General features: G+C 31.0%; 1 protein-coding gene across 1 annotated transcript in view; it reads right to left on the bottom strand.

Moving 5' to 3' along the window:
* LOC132949296 (uncharacterized) overlaps window positions 1-20,801 on the bottom strand; it is a 51,404-nt gene that overhangs the window by 5,473 nt on the left and 25,130 nt on the right. Inside the window, exons 2-4 of the mRNA XM_061020113.1 lie at window positions 10,044-10,255; window positions 8,039-8,174; window positions 7,512-7,645 (exon numbers count right to left, since the gene is read on the bottom strand). Coding sequence (XP_060876096.1) covers window positions 7,512-7,645; window positions 8,039-8,174; window positions 10,044-10,255 — 482 coding nt within the window. The remainder of the gene's footprint in view (window positions 1-7,511; window positions 7,646-8,038; window positions 8,175-10,043; window positions 10,256-20,801) is intronic.

Genomic DNA, 20,801 nt, shown 5'->3' with positions numbered 1-20,801 from the left:
TAGTTCGCGGGAACAAATAAAAAATTGCTTAAAAAGAAAAAAAAATCCCCGACTCGTATATACTATATTATAATATACGCGTGTGTACATGATTATAATAATAATAATAAAAAAAAATATGAATGCGTTTTTCGCACAAAAACGTTTCGTATAATATTTAAGCCCCCATTATTATTATATTATTCGAGAATATTTTTTATGATTCACGATAGGAAGAAAAAAAAACATAAAAATACTATTATTATGTCCCCGTAATACGCGTGTGTATACCGCGGTTATGGGTAATTTATTCCGAAATGTTTTACAATGGTTTGTCCGGGTACCCCGAGCGTTGCGCAAGCTTTTTCTCTTTTCAGTGTAATGACTTCCTTCAATTGCGACGACCATGACAATATTATTATGTAATATACATTATACACGTACAACATCTACCTATAACAATATTATACGTACCTATATAATATATTATACATACATTATGTAAACCACACACGGTCTTGCGGGCAGTTTTAATCAAAAGTCTATGATTTTTTCATAAGAAAAACACTCGTTTATATTAATGAAGTGCGTAGTAGGTACAGTTGGAAGGAACATAAGGTATAAGGGTACCTACGTGTGTAACGGCCGGGCGGACAAATTTCGAGTATTTTAACCCATGTTATAATTTTATATATTAGATACACAAAATCATAATATACTATTATTATTATTATTGTTATTATTTATATCGCACAAAGACGACAATACACGTACCTAGTTATTGTTATACGAGCATGTGTCTCGCATCGTATAATGGCAATAACCGTATAACCTAGCGATAATGTTGTAGGGGTACAATTTATTTTTGAAGATGTCGAGCGCGCGTACGTATACCTTAGTATTATATAATTATAATAATATAAACAGGCCACAATATAGGTGTTTGTGACTGGCTGCACTGATATTCCGGGTACTTTTTGTTGTTTCATCAGTTTTATAAGTACATAGTTTATTGTACGTACCTGTGCAAAAAAAATCTTTTATGAACTTCTTTTTATCATAATAAAAGTTTTTTATAAGTAGTTTTTTCACTACCTATACCTATTACTTATGATTTTAATTTTCTACCATAGGGGAGCATGGGGCGTAGTGTTATACACGGGACAAAGTGTTACGTTAACAATTATTCGTATTACGCAGTCGGTAACACTAGAATAACTGCGCAAGATTTTCGGCTTCGGCCATGTGCGTACTGTTACTGATAAGCCGGTTTAATAACAAACGTATTTTAATAAATAATTTGGAAAATGTAAAATTAGTCGAAAAAAAAAGTTTTGTATGTGTCAAGTTTTTTGTCACAGTTTTTCTTTAAGCTAAGTGATTTTTATTTCATTATACAGTCTAGCTTGTATAGAATAATATTTCGTTGGAATATCTTTTTATACAAAATAGCTATTGCGTTATAACAATAATCGTTAATAATGGACGGTTGGGGTCAACTATTACGGGGTAAACTGTTATAATGTTAGATATTAACATATTATAAACAGTAAAACTCGATTATATTCTATATCAATTTCTTTTAGTGTTTGTATACATTTAATTCATCTGTGCTTATTCAAAGGTTTTTTTAAAATTGTTTTGTACAAATGTGAACTGTTTATAGATGACTAAAATTTAATGTAATTTTAATAATACTATACAAAAAGACAAAAAGTGTATCACATTTAGCCCCAGGCTCCCCTACGTAGATGAATACTTATCTAAAGGCTTAAGGCTTTGATAGTTTGATGAATTAATTATTATAACCGGTTATCGAGTAAATTTAATACTATATTTAATTAATGAGCACATCTTAAAGTTTAGATGATTGGATCCTCAACTTTTGCGAAAAACCAATTTTCAGTCTCCGTTTTATTACGCTCGTGTAAACTAAAAATGCTCATATATTAATAAAATACTGTTTATTCGGTATCCTATATATTAAAATACATCAATGTGCTTTTGTTTAAGAAATTAAGAATATTTGCCTCACCTAACTAAATAAAAGTTTAAATTACCAGACAAGTGGCAATCCTATAAGATAAAAAATACTTCAGAAAAAATAAAACAAAGCAGATAGCATAGACATTTAAATAGAAAACTATACTCTATTCAGGATGAGAGCAGTACCGGTTTTCGTCTGGCAGCTGCCAGATGCTTCTCCCACCGAGTCAACCACCGGGTTCAACATTTTCATTCGGAACGAAGCCCATGTGCACAAGTCGGTCATCCTGGTAAAGCACGATTGAGCATAAAACGATTGAGCATAGAATATTTTATGCGATGTTGCCACATTCACGTGGCCGAAATTTTGTAATTTCTTATTTTCACGTATTATTACACCAATTATTATGATACCAGACGCGAGACATGAGCTGAGCCCAGCTTTATCAACAATGTTATCGATTAATAAATTAGTTCCGGAGCAATAGAGTTCCGACGTTTTAAACATTTAAAATTGGGGGGAAATATAAGATAATAAATTAAGATACAATTCCAAAATTATTATAGAAATAATATCAGTGTTCGATCACCCATACTCTATAGTATTCTTGACTTATAAGCCATGCAATAATATTTTTAATTCGTACCATATTTAGATTTTATTATTTTCATAACTATATTATTATTATTATCAAACAGATTTATGGAATGTGACTATTTTATTGACTATGAAATCATGTTTGGGGGACCGAGCGGCCGAGCGGACGAAGGCGTCGGCTGCAACGCAGTCGACCCGAGTTCGATTCCTCGGCCATTGGCGGCATTTTTCTTCGAACAAGTCACGGTGTCTAGAAAACAAGTGTCGCCATCCCCCACCCGGGCATGGCGGATACCTACGGGTGCCCAATCAAAAATTCTGCCAAACAAAACACCACACGTGTTCCTCCCCCTACCGACTTAATAACCTACAGTAAAAAAAATAAACTAAAAATAGCTAATGGCCTCAGCTGCCGGGTTCAAGATAAATAAAAAAAATAAAAAAATCATGTTATTTTTTTGATATGTTATATTTTGAATTATTATAATTATTTAAATAAATATTTTTGTATAATATAGCTTAAAAATGGAAAATAGCAACGTTGTGGAGCTTTTTATGCCCAATCGTGTAGGTGTTCTTTTGTATACCGATTTCCTTTGATACGCTGATAATTTGGCTCAATCGTGTCGCAAAAAAGGTGTTTTATGCTCAATCGTGTCTTAGCCTTACCGTTTATGCTATATATTATATTATATTCAGGATAAGAGCGGTACCGGATGACCGGCTGAAACACGATTAACATACCTATATTATTATTATAAACTAGAAGGCAATGCGTGTATGCGTGTATGTATGTGTGTGTGTGTGTGTGTGTGTGTATGTATGCGTTCCACAGCTAAGTCCATTGATCTGAAATTTAGTCCATAGGTAATCCTTTTTTTTATATAAATTGTTTCCATTGGTTGTAGATTATAATAGTATTAGTAGAAAATAGTTTTTTTTTTGTTGTACATAAATTGTTGCCATCGGTTACTCGGTCAGATGAGGTAAAAGCAGACTCGCATCTGCAGTGACGTAGCATGTCCACAACACTGTCTTAGTATACCTAATTAATGTGTATAAATAATTATTAATTATTAACAAATCGTCGCTTTTACATTACTTCGATTTAAGAAACAATAATGATTTTGATGAAACTCTCAGATACTGTTTAGAAACGTTTAGAGAGTAGTTTTAAAATAAACCAAGTGCTAAATGTAGTAAGTGATTTGCAGTTACCCATCTAGGTCGAATTATTTTACAAAGTTGGGTATACTGACGCCGATGCACCCTTGAACTGAGGTACACTCAAACCAAGATACACCTATAATGTTTTAGATTTGTATTTTATATTTGTTAATTTGTTCCTGGGTGTAGTCAGGTCTTATAGCTATGTACTACATAACATTAAAGGCCTAAAACGGATAAACCAATGCAAATCCACAGTTTTTGACCGATAAAATAATATTCATAAAATGTTCTTCGATAAATTAAGCTAGATACATACGGATGGATCCAAGTTATTCGTCTAATTGGATATAGTTTTAGACCTATATTTTATATTTAGTCAATACAATCCAAATTAATGTGTTCAAAATATGTGTACCAGGTACCTAGTTTACATATTTTAATGGAGTTTAAGACACAGTTAATCCAATGGCATATTTTAAATTCTCACAGATGAACTGCGGAGGATCAGCTATTATTAATAAATATATAATATATTATATAATATAAAAGGCCATTACAACATATGACCCTTACGCAAATTCACAGTTTCAGAAAAATGTCTTAAAATAAGGTAATCAACACATTCAGCAAGATCCGTAGTGTCATAGTATACTTTTTACTTTTTAATGCATACACATCACTGAAAAATTATATATTTTATTATAATATAAGTTGACTTACGCACAACTGTCATTTGTATTAATATACAGTTGCCATCGGATAGTTATTAATTATTATGGTTGGATATAATAATTCCTGTATTTTATGTTGGGTCAAATAACCCAAAATAAGCCGTGTTAAAAATCTGCGAAGTTAACATTTTAAATGAGTTAAGGATGTTAAGAAGGTGTAAATCCACGGCCATTGAATTTGTCGAGGGTGACGCCGTGCAGGATCAGCCAGTATACCTATAATAATATTATAGTATTTGTACGACTGGGGCGCGGGTGAGTTTTACGTAATAATAATAATAATAATGATGTGTACCGGATACGGACGAGTTGCGCCGTTGTTCCGGCGACGGATCGACGCGTTAAATATTTACTCGTAGGAGCCGACAGAGAGTGCAACCGAACGAGAAACGATTTATTAAATGCAGGGGGACACCGGAAGCGAATGTCGTGTGTGCGTTTTCACGTGGAAAAAGCTTTAAACGGCGATGGGTGTTATATATTAAGTATTCCGTAGTTGTACCTATTTAAGGACCGCGATACCGCGGAAATGAGCAATTTTGACGAAGAAAACAAGATTTTTCGTTCTTAGTTTTTTCCCGAAATCGTGGCTGGGACAGGAGGAGAGATCCTTTGAAAATTCATATTTAGTTCAAACACAATATTACACGGTGCAACAGATCAATAGTTTAGGAACCGTTTAACCGTTTTTAGGTTTCTAACCACAAGCTTAGAACATCTCATGTCCCCGTTGTGTCCGTCCGCCCACCCGTTAATTACAGATAAAGTATAAAGATTATATACGATATTATATAAGTAAGCGCTGTTGTTAATAAATATATATATTTTTTTTTATTAAGTTAAGGTTTCGACGACTGAGGTAATTAACCTTTAAGGTTGGTAGAGTTGGTACGGCTGCAGGTATTGGATTTTCGGTGCAGTTGGTTAGCAACACGTGTATGTGGGACAAGGTTTTTTCCACTACGAACCCGGGTGGTCACCCATCCGGCAACTAGTGGCAGTGGATGTTACTTACGCCCAACCACGTTGCGTGATTAATTATAGCCACCACACCAATCCAAACCAACGTTGTTAATATTAATTAGTCAATTTTCATATTCGTAGGTATTCATAATCCAAAACAAAAAACTAGAAACTCGTTTAGTTAGACACTTACTATTAATAAGAATATTTAAATATTAACTACAATTGAACAAACAAATAATTTTGAACTGAACAGTTCAATTTAAAGATAAGTAATGTATACTTGCAAGTATTAAACAAATATCAAAATATGAGTATTTAATATTATATAGATTCATATTAGGAATATTTAAAATCCGGTACCAACATATTATAAAGGTTACCAAATAGTTTTTAAATTGTAAATGGAATTATAGTATAAGTTTATTGGGTTGCAATAAAATTTGTTTTATACCAGGTATTTATCATGCATACTGAGTGAGTTTTCCTAACTTGTTTACATTCTGTAAATACGGTATATGAAAGCAATAACAAAATCGTTTATAAGTTTTTGTTTTTAGTTTAATTTATTCTCTAGTGAAATCACGATTGAAAATCTCTATAATCGTAACCAAAAATGAATCAAAGGATAAAATTTGTATTTTAGTTCTAATTATAAATTTGTTAAATTAGTTTTACCTAAATACGCAATTACTAGTTAAACTATTTATATTGGTTGCTATATAAGTATATTATATTATTTTATATCGAATTTAAATATTTTTTTGTTATTTTACTCAAAATTTACGCTGTTAACCAAGATTCTAAAATAATCGACGATGAACAACAAGTTGTGATGAAAACATTTTTTGGTAGGTTAAAAAGGTACACAATTAATACCTACATAATTCTAATTCTTACAGTAAATGCTATGTTTGTGTTATTTTGAGTTCTAAGATAATGTGAATGTCGTAAATTAATGTGTAGGTAGACGTATTTACGTGAATATATTCGAATTGTTATACTATGGTCTCTTTAAAAAAAAAATTTAATACATACTGCAGTATACATGTATATTTATTAAAAACCGACGGGCAAGGGGTGACATTGAATTTGATTAATCGTTTTAACGCTTAACCGTCACATTTGACACGGTCGACAATTACCTACTCTGCATCGTGCATACAGAATTATAGACCTTTAGACTAGGTACCTAATATAATAACGAATTAAGATATTATAAATAAAATGTCACGTTTTAAAATACATTTGAACAATTTTTGGATTAGGTATAGGTCGTCGCCGAATTGGGACTTCTGAATCGGAACCATAATGGTTGTTTTTAATTTGTTTCGCACGTTTAGTATAATAATAACCTATTTTGTTGTAGAAATTCTACCTTAAAGGTTATGTAAGTACTTGCGGTTAAAAGTATGATGGCATGGTGTTTGTATTAAACAAGAATTAAAAATAGAAACAATTAACAGACTTAAAACTATAGCAATCAAAAAATATATTTAATAAAATAGTACCTGTTTAATATAAAAATAAAATGTCAGTATTTAAAATACCATTATAATAGTTATAAAATAAAATCACACAATAAAGTATTCAAGAGGTATAATTAAAAAAGTTATTAAATACTTTTATTCAAATTCGATATAACACTGGTGACATTGTATTTTAAATGTATTTTTTATTCTCAAATAACAACTTTATCGTACATAAGTTGAAAAAAAGCTAGCAATTTTAAATCAATTAATTATTCTCTAGAAGAAGCCAATTGTATTTGTATATTTCTACTTTTAAAAACCCAAAACATAAACTGGATACATTTTTTTTACAAGACCTCAGCCTCAATAATGAATAGCAAAGCGTTTTTTGTCTTCAGACACAAACAAAAATAATAAAATCATAAACACACAACACTATAAATCAAGAATTCAGAATTCGAAAAACATACGATAGCTTCGCGAATATCGAGCACTTGACTTATAACTAAACTTTAAATTATTCAGTGTATAATTTATATTATATCCTATGCAATTTTACTGGGTCCTTTAGTAAATCTATACATTTGAATATGTAGTATTTGGTCCACTCACCTTTTTGTCATTTATGAACCACGTGAGATTGGTGGCCGGGAACGCCGAATAAGAAGTGCAGTTTATCTTGACCGGTTCGTCTTTGATGTACTTGAGCTTACCGGCAAACATAAGTGGCGGCGTCTGTGGTTCTTCTGCAAAGGAAATCATGACGGTAAATGGCCGCATTATTTATAACATTGTCAAGTTATCGACATATTAATGTATATTTGAATACGATTCTTTTCACGATAATCATTACTCATATTATAATATTTTATATAATAAACTAGCAGATATCGGCAATTGGTTAGATATTGAACTAAACAATAACTGTACAATGATAAAATACAATTGAAAAATAAAAAAAAAAATAGAAAAGAAGCTTTTACTGTCAGGGCGACATACCATATTATTAATACATAGTACGGGTTTCGATTTCGTGAGAGAGTTAAATAATAGTAATATTTAGGTTTTGGTTACATCGGTATTTTCAATATTATACGGTACCAATCAGAAACTGTAATAATATTAATAATAGCACTTACCAATTATAGTTATGTACGACTCTTTGATTTGCGTGTGAAACAGTGGAGCGTCCGCAGAAATTTCGCATTTATAGTGGCCTGACATGTCCCGAGGTAGGTTAGTCAGTGTGACTGAGTGGTCATCCGACTCGGATATCTAAACATGTTTACAAAAAAAAAAAAGATTTATAAAACCTTTAATACACCTTAACTTTAAAAACATATTGGCGTATTCTACGCGTTAAAGGATCAGACTAGCTATCTGCAGGATTATCGAATCGAGAATTATTGTTATCAGCTACACAAACGACTTCATCAGGACGAGGGTATAATTATACGTAACGAGTGCATTCGAAATAACTCACACAAAGGTATATAAATATAGCAATACGCGGCTGTTGACAGAGTGTGTGGAAAGTAAAAAAAAAATATTACAACGACAATATTTGTAAAATTTTGTAATTTTGAAAATCTGTATATAGTTAAGACATAGAAATGTACTCGTAGGTATCTAATCGTAGGTAGGTAATTAAGGAAACACGATTTTATGAGGAAAGACCATGTTTCCGTTTTGCTATAATTATAGTAGAACACTTTCGACGGGTTGATCAGTTTTTGTAATTTTGTAGGGTGTGAACCTTAGACCTATAATAAGTAGGTACCTAGACTTATAGGTCTACGGTGTGAACTATACATAATATTGAATGAAAAATATTGTCGAGTTCACTTTGGATCGCGATAACGGTGGACTGGCGTTTTTACCTCGATCATAAGGAATTTCTAAACAAAGTTCGTGAAAAGTTCGTTTTGCAGTGGTTATAATACATATTATTATATTGTGCGGTGTACCTATTTACAATTTTATTACCAATGGAAAAAAAAAAGGTCGTGGGTCCGGCGAATGCATTTAATTTAAAACGTCACGAGAAACACATAATGACGGCAGGAATATCGTTTGCCGTGTTGAAAGATCCACGAGAATAATGTTATAGAATATTATTACCATGCACGGAAAATAACCCGAAACGGGTCGTAACTGAAGGTTCACGTATAAACATCCTTGGGGGACTGTATATGAGATGGATAAACTTTGCTGTTATTTGCGTCGAGTCGAACATTCATTCTTCCGAGGGACCAAAGTTTCATTCGTTGCACGATATTATATAATTTACGATTATTATATATAGTTATTATAGTTATTGTGCGCACATTTATAATATATATTTATTATTTTTATATAACTCTGCAGCGCAAATGTGTGTGTATGTGTGTGTGTGTGTGTGTGTGTGTGTGTGTGTGTGTGTGTGTGTACTTGTGTTTTAAGTTATGTCACTGACTTGCACGCTTAATATTTCAGTATTACCTATTGGCTATCATCCAAAATGTGTCATCGTTTTTAAAAATTGGGTTTAACGAGTAAGGTCGTATGACTAAGTCGGTTAATTGATAGAGCTGTTATTGGCAATTAGTTTAATCCAACCAAATACCAATACTGCAGTCGATAAATAAAGCGAAATAATAATAATGTGTACTTACGTCGAATTTATAATATTATGCCATGGTGGCATAATAATATGTAAGTACTTTTAAGTTTATTAATTACCTACATTGGCTAAATTATTTTTAATATCATATTTAATTATAGGTTCAAACACTAATGAACTGAAAACTATTAACGTTTTCTGAAAAGCAGTGATTTTCTAATTATCTATTTTATCCGATCACCGTCCATATAATGTATATAGTCTCAGTGTTATATAAACAGTGTGATTTATTTGTTATAAACATTTTACGATTTTTTTTTACCGTGAGTCGTTAGGACTTATTAAACTGTTATATATATTTTATTTTTTTAATTACATGATTCTGCCACGACAACCGACTTAAAACCGTTGACGTTAGGAAAATTGACCCCTTATAATGAACGCCAATGGAACAGTTGTGACAAATATGCTTTGAGTAGGTTTATAATTAATAATATTGTATATAAGTATATCGTATACAATTAGAGTTATATTATACTTACGTCAACCGACGTAGTACCGGACAGCGGGAAAACCCTGGTCGGTGGTGACTCTTTGGGCACGAACCTGTAGAACTCCTGGTCTCCAAAGTACCACTTTATCGAGTAAAGGGGCACCCCCTCAAGATCGTAGTCACAAGAAAGCCGCAACTGCTCGCCTGCTCGGATGGCTTCAGGGTTCCAAATTCGGACACCCTTCAAACCGAACACCGCGTCTGAAAAGAAAAAAAAACGCTGATGAAATATTTTTTATTGATTGTACGTTATCATATGTTCTACTGATTATGTTGTAATGCATGTATGCAATCCAGCTAAGGCATATCCACTCGATTGTCCAACCCGACGACAATGGTTAAAAACAACGTTAGGGAATTCACGTCATAATAATCCTTAAAATAATCATGCATTTATCCTCAAAAGATAAATATCACCAAAGGTGCCCCTAAAATATGCACAATTTCATAAATATTCTAGTAGAAAAGTAGAAATTTGTAAATATTAGTATTTTTTTCTTGTATAAATGGTTAGGCTACTGGTTAGACGTACAATTAAATTGTTATTATGATTACCTATGACTGGACATAATGTTAACCTGTATTTAAATTTAGTTGCTATATTTTTTATTTATTAATATCATAACTACTTATTTGTTATGGAGTTATTTGTTATATTATTTTTTAAGTTAATCTTTAGAAAAAAGTCACTAATTACTCTCCGATGATTTTAAATTAAATATTTTCTTTTTTTTTTTTAATTTTTAAAAACTGTTACACCTAATATTAAATAACAAATCGAACAAAGTTTGATTCATGTAAGACCAGTAAGTTATCATTTTTTTATGTGCAACGAAGTACCCGGGGTCAGCTAGTCAATTATAATTACATGATAATGAAAAAAAAATGATTAATTATTAAGGCGTTGAAATTGAATTATAATTCAAACATGTTTATGTAGTTGAGATCCTGTTCTTTTACTAATAGGTATTTAAAAGAAGTATTTACAAAAAAATAAAACTAATGACTACAACAATTTATATTGAAACATACAAAACTTACAGGGCGGAATGTGTACGAATTTACAAACAACATTTACTAATCAACGTACCGTGTACTCATTAATGAAGTCCGTGGGTAGATAAAACTATAATGTCAGTGTTTAGCAGTCTCAACTAATATTAATTAAGGAAATATAAAGCACGCATTTACTTCATTCAATAATATTTTTTCAAATATAATGACGTATAATACTTACGAGTATGTTATATTCTTTTGTTTTATGTCATAACTTTTAACATTAACTTTCCCTTATATGCATACCCTGTGTCTACCGAAATAGGAAACACGTCTGTATAACTGGTTTGCAGAACATAAACTATACTGTGCCATAATATATTCTACCGACTTAATTTTTTTTTTTTACGTGTGATTTTGCACATTTGTACCTTACATGTATTTCCTTTAAATGAATACCACTTCCTAGTTGTCATTATATTATATTCAGATTGGTTGAAATATTTTTACTCATTTTTATGTATCAATTTGAGAGCTATATCAAATTTGACTCCTTTGTTTTTTTTTTTAGGTTTTAGACTTTGACAACTGAGGTCATTTACCTGTAGGTTGGTAGGTTTGTTACAATAGGGTTGGGTCGGTCGGTAAGGAACACGTATTTGTGTGGCATGGTTCTTGCGCATTACGAACCCGGGGGTTACCCATCTGAAAACTTTTGGCAGCGGCCGTTGCTTACTCTCAATCACATCACAAAATTTGACTTTTATTTGACTGCTGCGGACTTAATATTCAAAAAACATAATAATATTTCTATAATAACAGTTCAATAAAACAAAAAAGTAAGAATAATTTCTTTAATAATAGTTTAATTCAAATTGAAAAATTTTGAATGTATTATGGAGCTTAAACTTATATTGACCACGAAGTTTTTTTTTCATAAGTGGCTAATTAGAATTAATCACGTAAGGGGTAAACATTTTCTAAAACATATACTTAATATTTAACGTAATAAAGCATATACATTTTTTGATAACTATTTTTGTTTATTTATAACAATCAAAATTACCCATGTACAGTGTATACAACTGCTTTTAAAACAAAATAGTACTTTTAAAATTTTGATAAACAAAAAATTATTTCAGTTAATAGTTATATTGTAGATCGTTATTATAATATGGTCATGTAAGTTAAACATTTACTATTTACCTAACACGATACAAATAGGTTTTGCGAAAAACAATGTCACACAGATTCAATATAACGACCACTAATAATATTATAACAACAGCTTTACAAAACATAAGATAAGAAAAATGGATTTCCTAAAAGTTATTAGATCGATATACAATATTTTAATGCGGGAAATTATTTGACCCACGCAACGACGGATAGAACTATAGGAAGTACATAAATACAAAAGAAAAAAAACCAATAATTTTGTCAAATTCAAATTTAACAAAAATTGTTTTTATTTTTTTTGAAATACGTAATAAATAACAGTATTTTATATAATACACATATTGTGATGGGAATACGTTTCCGAAAAAAATAACAAAGGTCGACAAAACAAAACAAATTCGATACAGTATATAATAATATGCAGTCGTGGCATGTACATCATATACATAATAATATAATATATGTGTACGGTTCTACACAGAAGTATACGAGTAAACGTATATATTATTGTTATTGTACACATTGTAATATCAAAACTTTGAAATATTAGTCGGTTGTTTATTATTATATCCATTCCGAATGTGCATAATGTACGTACCGCGAGTTTCAATAATATATATCATATTATACGGTTGTAGTTGATGCAGAGTGATTATTTTATCGCAGAACTCGTCGATAACCCCTAACTTAAATTTAGAACCTGACAGCTAGGTTAGGTTGTTTGGATTCCCGCGTCCCGAATACGCCGTAAAAGTATGTACATAACATATTAGGCACACCTACTCGGAGATAATTTTCCTCATAATATTCTTATTTTGTTTAAACAATAAATCACGTGATGCATACAGTCGTAATGACGTGTGTTCTTCTGGTGCGGATATTTTATAGTATGATTCCCACCGACACACCCACAAATACTTTTTCTAGTATCAGTAATATTATAATAACTACAATGATTCATATATATATATATATATATATATAAATAACACGTGCCCGATGACTTTAAAGAAACGCGTAAAACGTATTGTCCGTTGAGTGGATACGTACAAATGATAATGGCAATATAGTGCAACATTGTTAAAATAAAACGTTTTGTATGAACCGTTTTGGTTATTCGATGCATAATGCATATTATACACAACTATATTGTAAAACGTATATTATATGCAACTTTGCGTGTGTAAATTACAGTATTACCTATTAACATATTGCTGTTGTTGCAATAACATATTATAAATATATTATTTTATCGCGACATGTTTCTCTAATTTAATGGACGGCAGTTAGTTCCCGAGCGGGCCCGGATGATTTGATAAACTGTTTTGAGTTCCAGAAAATGATTTTATACATATCCTAAATATAGATAAAATTTAAAATAAATAAATAAACACAAACATTTAGCCAATATTATTATTATTCTGCGTCTATAATGAGATAGATTATTAAAAAAAATAAACAAAAAGATAAATCGTTTCTAAAAAATATTGAAGAATCTAAAAAAGAAAAGATTGTGGTGTAATCATCATTAAACTTATATATTTTTAGCGATTTGGTTTTTTCACGTCCACGATTCAGAATATTGGTCCACAGTTATTTTCAACTTCTGTAGGTATTATCTAATACCTACACTAGTATTTCCCAAAATTTTGCACGACGATAATATTAAATATAGGTGTGTGGTAATATTTGAACTTTTGTTTTATTTATTTACATTAAAACAATATAAAATATAATAAGAAAATAAATTTTTTTATACAAATATATAATGTATCACTCAATATCTGAATATTTAGAAACAAAATTATAGTTGTACTTATATAAATACAAATATTATCTCTTTCAATATTTTAGTGTGAATAATTGAATATTAATTTGATGTGCGCCGTTAATTTTCTCCCTGACCTTGCAATACTTTTTATTTAAAATCACGAAATGGTGCTACACATTTTACTTGGTTTTTGGTTTAGTTAATTCCGTGAAAAAATTAGTTTGGGAATAATTGCATCACTCTATATAATCGGTATATTAATTAAACTGTTTGTGGGTACAATATTAGAATAATTCTAGAATTATCAAAATTATTTTGACAGTGATTAACATCGGTACAGCAATAATATTATTAACAAGGATTTTATTATCACATTAATTTTCTGGCAAACAATAATAATGCACATGGTGCAATGAATCATTATTTATGGAGTCGGGGGATGTTGTGTGCCCGCAAAAGGGTATATTAAAGAGTCCTGGGAGGACGCGATTTGTTCTGTAGGTACCTCGTACCCATGGTATGAAATTGTATTTTACGGATAATTCTATTTTATACACACGCGTATCACTCATGTCGGACATTATTACATAAAGGCCATTGATTATCGTTTTATATCTCTGCGTGTCATTAAATTGTTATTAAATCATTGTTTTGGGTAAAAAAAATATGTACCTGTAGCAGTGGCCCTGCTATAAGGATTTTTTTGTGAGAAAAAATAAGAGAATACAAACACGCCTTAACAAAATCCATATGATACTTTTAACTCCATGTGAAGCTTATTTTTCAAAATATTATTTAAAAAAATAAACATTATAATATTATTTATTCGTATGAAAAGTTGAAAAATTCGCTTACTGTCATCTGCGCAGGATATCATTCAAAAGTCACCTACACGTCGATGTACCGAAATTGCCTACTCGAAGCGCCGGCCACAGAATATAGTACGTCATTATACACACAATCACTACCACGCTATATACTCGTTTTTATATTGCATACAAAACGTATTAATTAATGCTATTAATATTGTTTATTAATTATTTGATGAGAATAAAGCACATAGTAGGAATGTATAATATTGGTTATAATATATATTATATATAAAAGAATATATAAATACACAGCGTGGTAGTTGCATTAATAATGAATCAAAAAAATTAGCTAAACTATAGAAGTGCGGAAATATAAACCCGAAAACAAAATAGTATACCTAGAAAAAAAGACGGGTGGGCTAATTATCCATGTGCATAATTATGTCAATAGGAGGGTTGCGAATGTAGTTAGTAGAATGAACGGGTACAGTAAAAGGAATTTAGAATCTTGTGAAATGGGAAGGAATTTTAACATTTAATTGGTGAATTAGAAATCCATAGGTTCATACATCCACCTACGCAGGCATATTAAGTTAACCTCTACTCTTCTATCAATATATCCGATGAGGGTTGTAATCGAGCTCACGCATGACTGGGCAGTAGTCATGTGGATTATTGTGGTCAGATTTTTGGACGAAATACGTGGAATTCGTAAGTTACCTTTGTACGTTGCTCTACACGGGAAGAGTCAACAGCTGTGAAAAATTCCCATTGAACTGGCGTGTATTCTAAAAGAGATTTAACAAGATAACAGTAAATGGCCTTTAATGAGGCAAAGAACTTAAAATTATTATTAAAAAGCGCATTTCATAGCCTAAAATTGTAGAGCTCTACAAGAAAATATCACTACAATGTTATAGCGATGGAAGATCGATCTCGGGGTGAAGGTAACACCTTAACCATTTTCGACATCAACTGATTCTAACCTTTAAATATTGATGTCATAAGTGTATTTGATAAAATACTGTCATCTAGTAAAAAGATACAGAGCGAATGTCGTTTGTGATACATTTCAATCTGATTGAATACACGATACACGTGATTTAAATTCACTGTGCAGAGATATACAGTTGGACACCGAAAAACATTGAATCGTCAGAAAACACGAGTTGTTTGCAAGAAGGTACAGAATTGCTTAAAACATTTATAAAAAGTGAACAAATCAAAGGGCATAGTTACTTGGAAAACGCTCAAAGTGACGACAAAAATTTTAAATTTGTTTAATGTACAATACACAATGGCTGGCTGATTTATCTATCAATTCAATAACATGACATAACATTCGTTAAAATTAAAAAAAAAATTATATATTTTATCATCATTTTTACGTTTAAAATTACGAATTTACTATCGGTGCAAATTAAAAAAATCTAATGAAAGGTGGGTAATTATTAAATTTAGATTGACCGACTTGCTTCATTTCCTGGCCTAGTCATGATATAATATATCGATTTGTTAACGTTCTTATGTACTATTTTTTTCTCTATTTTCGCTTTTTACAAACATATTATTTAACTGCAGGTTTATTATAAGTGACTCACGAGAAAGATGATGGAATGGATGTTGTTTAAGTTTTAAATATTTATATATCACATTACGGGGATACATATATATATATATTAATAATATCATATTAAACGATACTCGACCGTTTTATTCTACTTATGGATAGTGCCTATACATTATACAATATAACGTCATATATTACATTTTATATATAGTGTATGCATATATATTTTATATTATAGCAAACTTAATTTTAGACACAACGTGCATCTAATATATTATAATATATTTAGTTGGAGATAAACTTTTCGAGAATCACGTGGATTCGAGAAAACCATAACCCCTATAAAAAGTTGGGCTATAAGAAATATGATTTTGTGTTTGTGAATATTGAATAGGCGCCGGTGTTCGGCGGAACGCTCACAATGTTTTCATGCTAAACTCTATGGTAATAAAATAGACGTGGAACGAACAATGAATTTTTACATACATCGTGAGAGGAACGATCTCTATATTTGATGACATTATCAATGCAAACGTACTATACAACAGTTCCGTTGCCAACAATTCACAACAGGCAAATAAGTACACGAGAATACCTTTTAAAATCATATTATTATATTTAATGAGTAATACAAAATAACTAAATTAAAATTATGTAAAATATAATCGTACGCCTTAACCATGAATATGATAATATTAAGATTACAGATTATTTAAAAACAGACCATATTATATAGTTTATTTTCGACTTTGGCATATTACACTGCATATAGGTTTTTTAGAATGTCGTTTGCCTTTGGATTTCAATAGATTTAACGCGGGGTGTTTTAGTTATATAATTTTAATTTCTAAATTATGAGCATAATTAACGTGGAAAACCAGTCTGTTCTCTCTCTAACGAAAGAAAGGGAACTAGTGTGAAATTATATTGTTATTCAATTATAAACAAAAATGAATTACATCATAGAGCCAAGAATATATAGATGATAATATACTGATATTTACATATAATAACAATAAAAGCGTTCGTACATTTGATATTGATAATAAGCTTCACAAAGATAATTTATCACATAACTATAATAGTATTAGACCTGAATTGAAAGAACTCAACCGAACTGAATATATACCCAATTTACCCCATATACAAATGGGTATATTCGAACAAAAATACGCAACACTGGTCGTCTCACATTCGGCGATTTTGGTAAAGGTAGTAAAACTCTGCCCTACGCATAAACACAGAGCAGAGTCAATACAAGATTTATAATACAGCTCAAACGCGTTTACCGTCTTATATAGACGAGCGTCTTCGTTAAAAATTAATATATACAACGACCCTAATAAGAAACTTTCCTGTCCACTTAAAAAACTTTAACGACGCGTCTATTGATTTATGAAATTGAATTAAACTTTTAGAAACGCTAATCAAAGAAGTAAATTTATTTGACGAAATCACATTAAATAATCGAGATTTTATTTCATTAAAATAAAGGAATTAAATAAATAATGACTGTCAGTGCGCGCGTTCCAAGTCCAAGTATATATATACATCTATTATTCTATTATGAATAATATGTAGTATAATATGAATATAGCCGTCGGTATAGGGTACACATTAAAATTGTCAATTAAAATTTAATAATTTAAATAATGTATACCTTTGTACCCTACTCGATGACTTCGGACGAACGGTAATGTACCATTTTTCCTCTTATTTTAATTGTTTATGCATATTGCATAGCGCAATGTATTTATTTATTAAAATATTTTATAGTATGGCTTTTTGTTCTGGCCTAAGCTGGACAAGTTGAGATGGTGGATTATTGAGGTGTACCACATCTATTAGGCAGAATTCATTTGGAGTATGGTTTACTAAAGGATTAGTAGGTATATAGTTCTCATTCGGAGATAACCTATTGCGTTATTATATTAAAAACAGTGTTGAGCTTTAGCTAAATCTGTCTAGACAAGTTATCTAGATAAAAACTTCATATTTTTTGTTGAAATATACAGTTAATATCAGTATTCACCCTTGACACGTGTGTACAATTTAGTATCCAGTTATGCGAGTATACGACTCACTCTCTAGACGGATGTAACACAACCTCAGTTATGGATATATATATAGGGCCTTTGATGTATGTAACACTCACTTGCACAGGCACCGTCGTACAGTGCGTATACGGTGTGCGTGTACTGTCACAGTTAATTAATTGTCCAGTTGTACGTTATTATATATTATCATATAATATATTAATCATAAAGTCGGGTTATTAATCATTTAAACTAATACCGAAAGTCATTAGTCCATCAAGCTTCACTTTCAACACTCTTATCTTATCTAGATAAAAAATAAAATTGACATCTAATTATTTTCATCTGGATAAAAATTATAGCCATCTATCTAGATAATTCATATCAAGATAACTTACAAGTAATAAGTCTAGGGGTGGGAGTTTGTAGCACTTAAAATTTCATAATTAATATGCGCTATAATATTACCTTAAATATCGCCAAATATGCAATAAAAACGACCAAATATGCCAAAAATGAAAATTTATAAATTAACGCACCGACAAATTGGCGAAAAACAGATTGGTTCCATAAATATTATATAAGTGCACTCATTTACCGATCAAAGGACATATTTTGTCCACGCTGATATTATAACTTACACGTGAACCGTTTCATAGAGCGACGGTCGTCTTTGCATTTTAGACGTAGGTATAGTGTATTACATTAAAACTGGCGCGTGTTCGAAATATAATATTTACGTACTGTATAATAATAATAGTAATATATGCGTCGGTATTATACGATTCGCGTTCTGCAAAACATAGCCCATGTGCCTATATATATATATATATAATAATGTGCTTGTGTGGGTGCGGGGGCGTGTGTGTGAAATAGCACCCAGAATTAAAATAAATTATGCAGGGATACACGTAAAAAACGCTTTTACAACACACGGCATATTGTATACAGATTACAGGGTGAACAATTTAACAGGCTACACACATTTTTTTTGTTTTAAGAAAAAATATATTTTAGTTGCTATAATAATATATGGTATAACGTGTAAAAAAATACCAAAGTACCGCATAAGTTTTCAGTTTTTTATTTTTTTTTTTTATGTCAACCCTTGTTTATAAATTTGTTAGATGACAAAAGAAAAACACTTTTCTAATTAGTGATGGGCAATCCAAGACCAAGACCAAGACTATGCAAGTCTTGGTCTTGTTCTTGCAGACTCAGTCTTGGTCTTGGTCTTGCAGAACCATTTATAGTTTTTTGGTCTTGCACTTCAAGTCTTGGACTTGCTGCAAGACTTGCAATATTTAAAAAAAAATTAGATCCATATTTATTTTATGCTATGAGTTTGTAGAATTTGTTAATTGTTTATTATCTCTAAGATATAACTATATTAGAATATATATATATATATATCGTATCGCCCGTATCTGTGACTGGTGCTATTATTAAAATATTTGTTTGTGCCCACTGCTCGCACATCAACATTTGCGTCATATTTGGCAGCTAAAAATAATTCCATTAAGTTTCTGTATTGCTATTTATTACGAAACCACTTTATAGAGGTATCCAATCATTTCGTATCTTGTTTTCAATAATTCAATAATTTGTTATTTCCTCAATTATTCTCGAAACGTGTTGTACGTCAAATGCAATATTACGTTTTTATTATATTCCTAATAAGTTGTTTTTTTTTATTAATTAACCTGCGGAAACTTAGGCTATTGGGTTGTTGTATTAAACTGAGTGGGAGGGTACTATAGGTTTTGGTAAACACGTGTGTTTTTTTGGGTTTTAGCAGAATTTCAACTGGACACTCGTAGGTTTCTGCCATGCCCGCGGTCGGGGGATGGCGGCCTCTCTCTCCTGACAGATGTCTGCCCGGAGAGAAGTGCCACCCGTGACCGATATTCGAACCGGTGACGGTGCGCGTCGCCACCAACGCCTCAGTCCACTCGGCCACACCCCCCTGGTAAATTATCTCACTTAGCCTACACTAAATGACGTGTTTTCTGGTAAAATTAAAAAAAAAAATTACAATAAATATTGCAAGACTCTGCACGAGTTGGTCTTGTTTTGGTCTTGGTCTTGCTGCAAGACCAAGATAGTTTTGCCCATCACTACTTTTCTACATATTTTGATTTACAAATATCAAATAAATTGTTGTTATTGTTTGGTTTTTTTTTGTTAAAAAGCATTTATAGTTTATGCAAGTTCTACGCGTAGGTAACAATAATTATGGTAATAAATATGGTCCACAACTGACCACCAAAGATAAAAAAGTATTCTGCTTCTGATCATGCAATTTTAATCAGAAAATATTATGTCATCATAAAAAAAGGCCACCATAATGAAAAGTTATATTTTATTTGTGAAAATATTGCAA

The sequence above is a fragment of the Metopolophium dirhodum genome, chromosome 7, assembly GCF_019925205.1.
Source record: "Metopolophium dirhodum isolate CAU chromosome 7, ASM1992520v1, whole genome shotgun sequence".
NCBI lineage: Eukaryota > Metazoa > Arthropoda > Insecta > Hemiptera > Aphididae > Metopolophium > Metopolophium dirhodum.
This window is presented reverse-complemented; position numbering and strand designations above follow the sequence as displayed.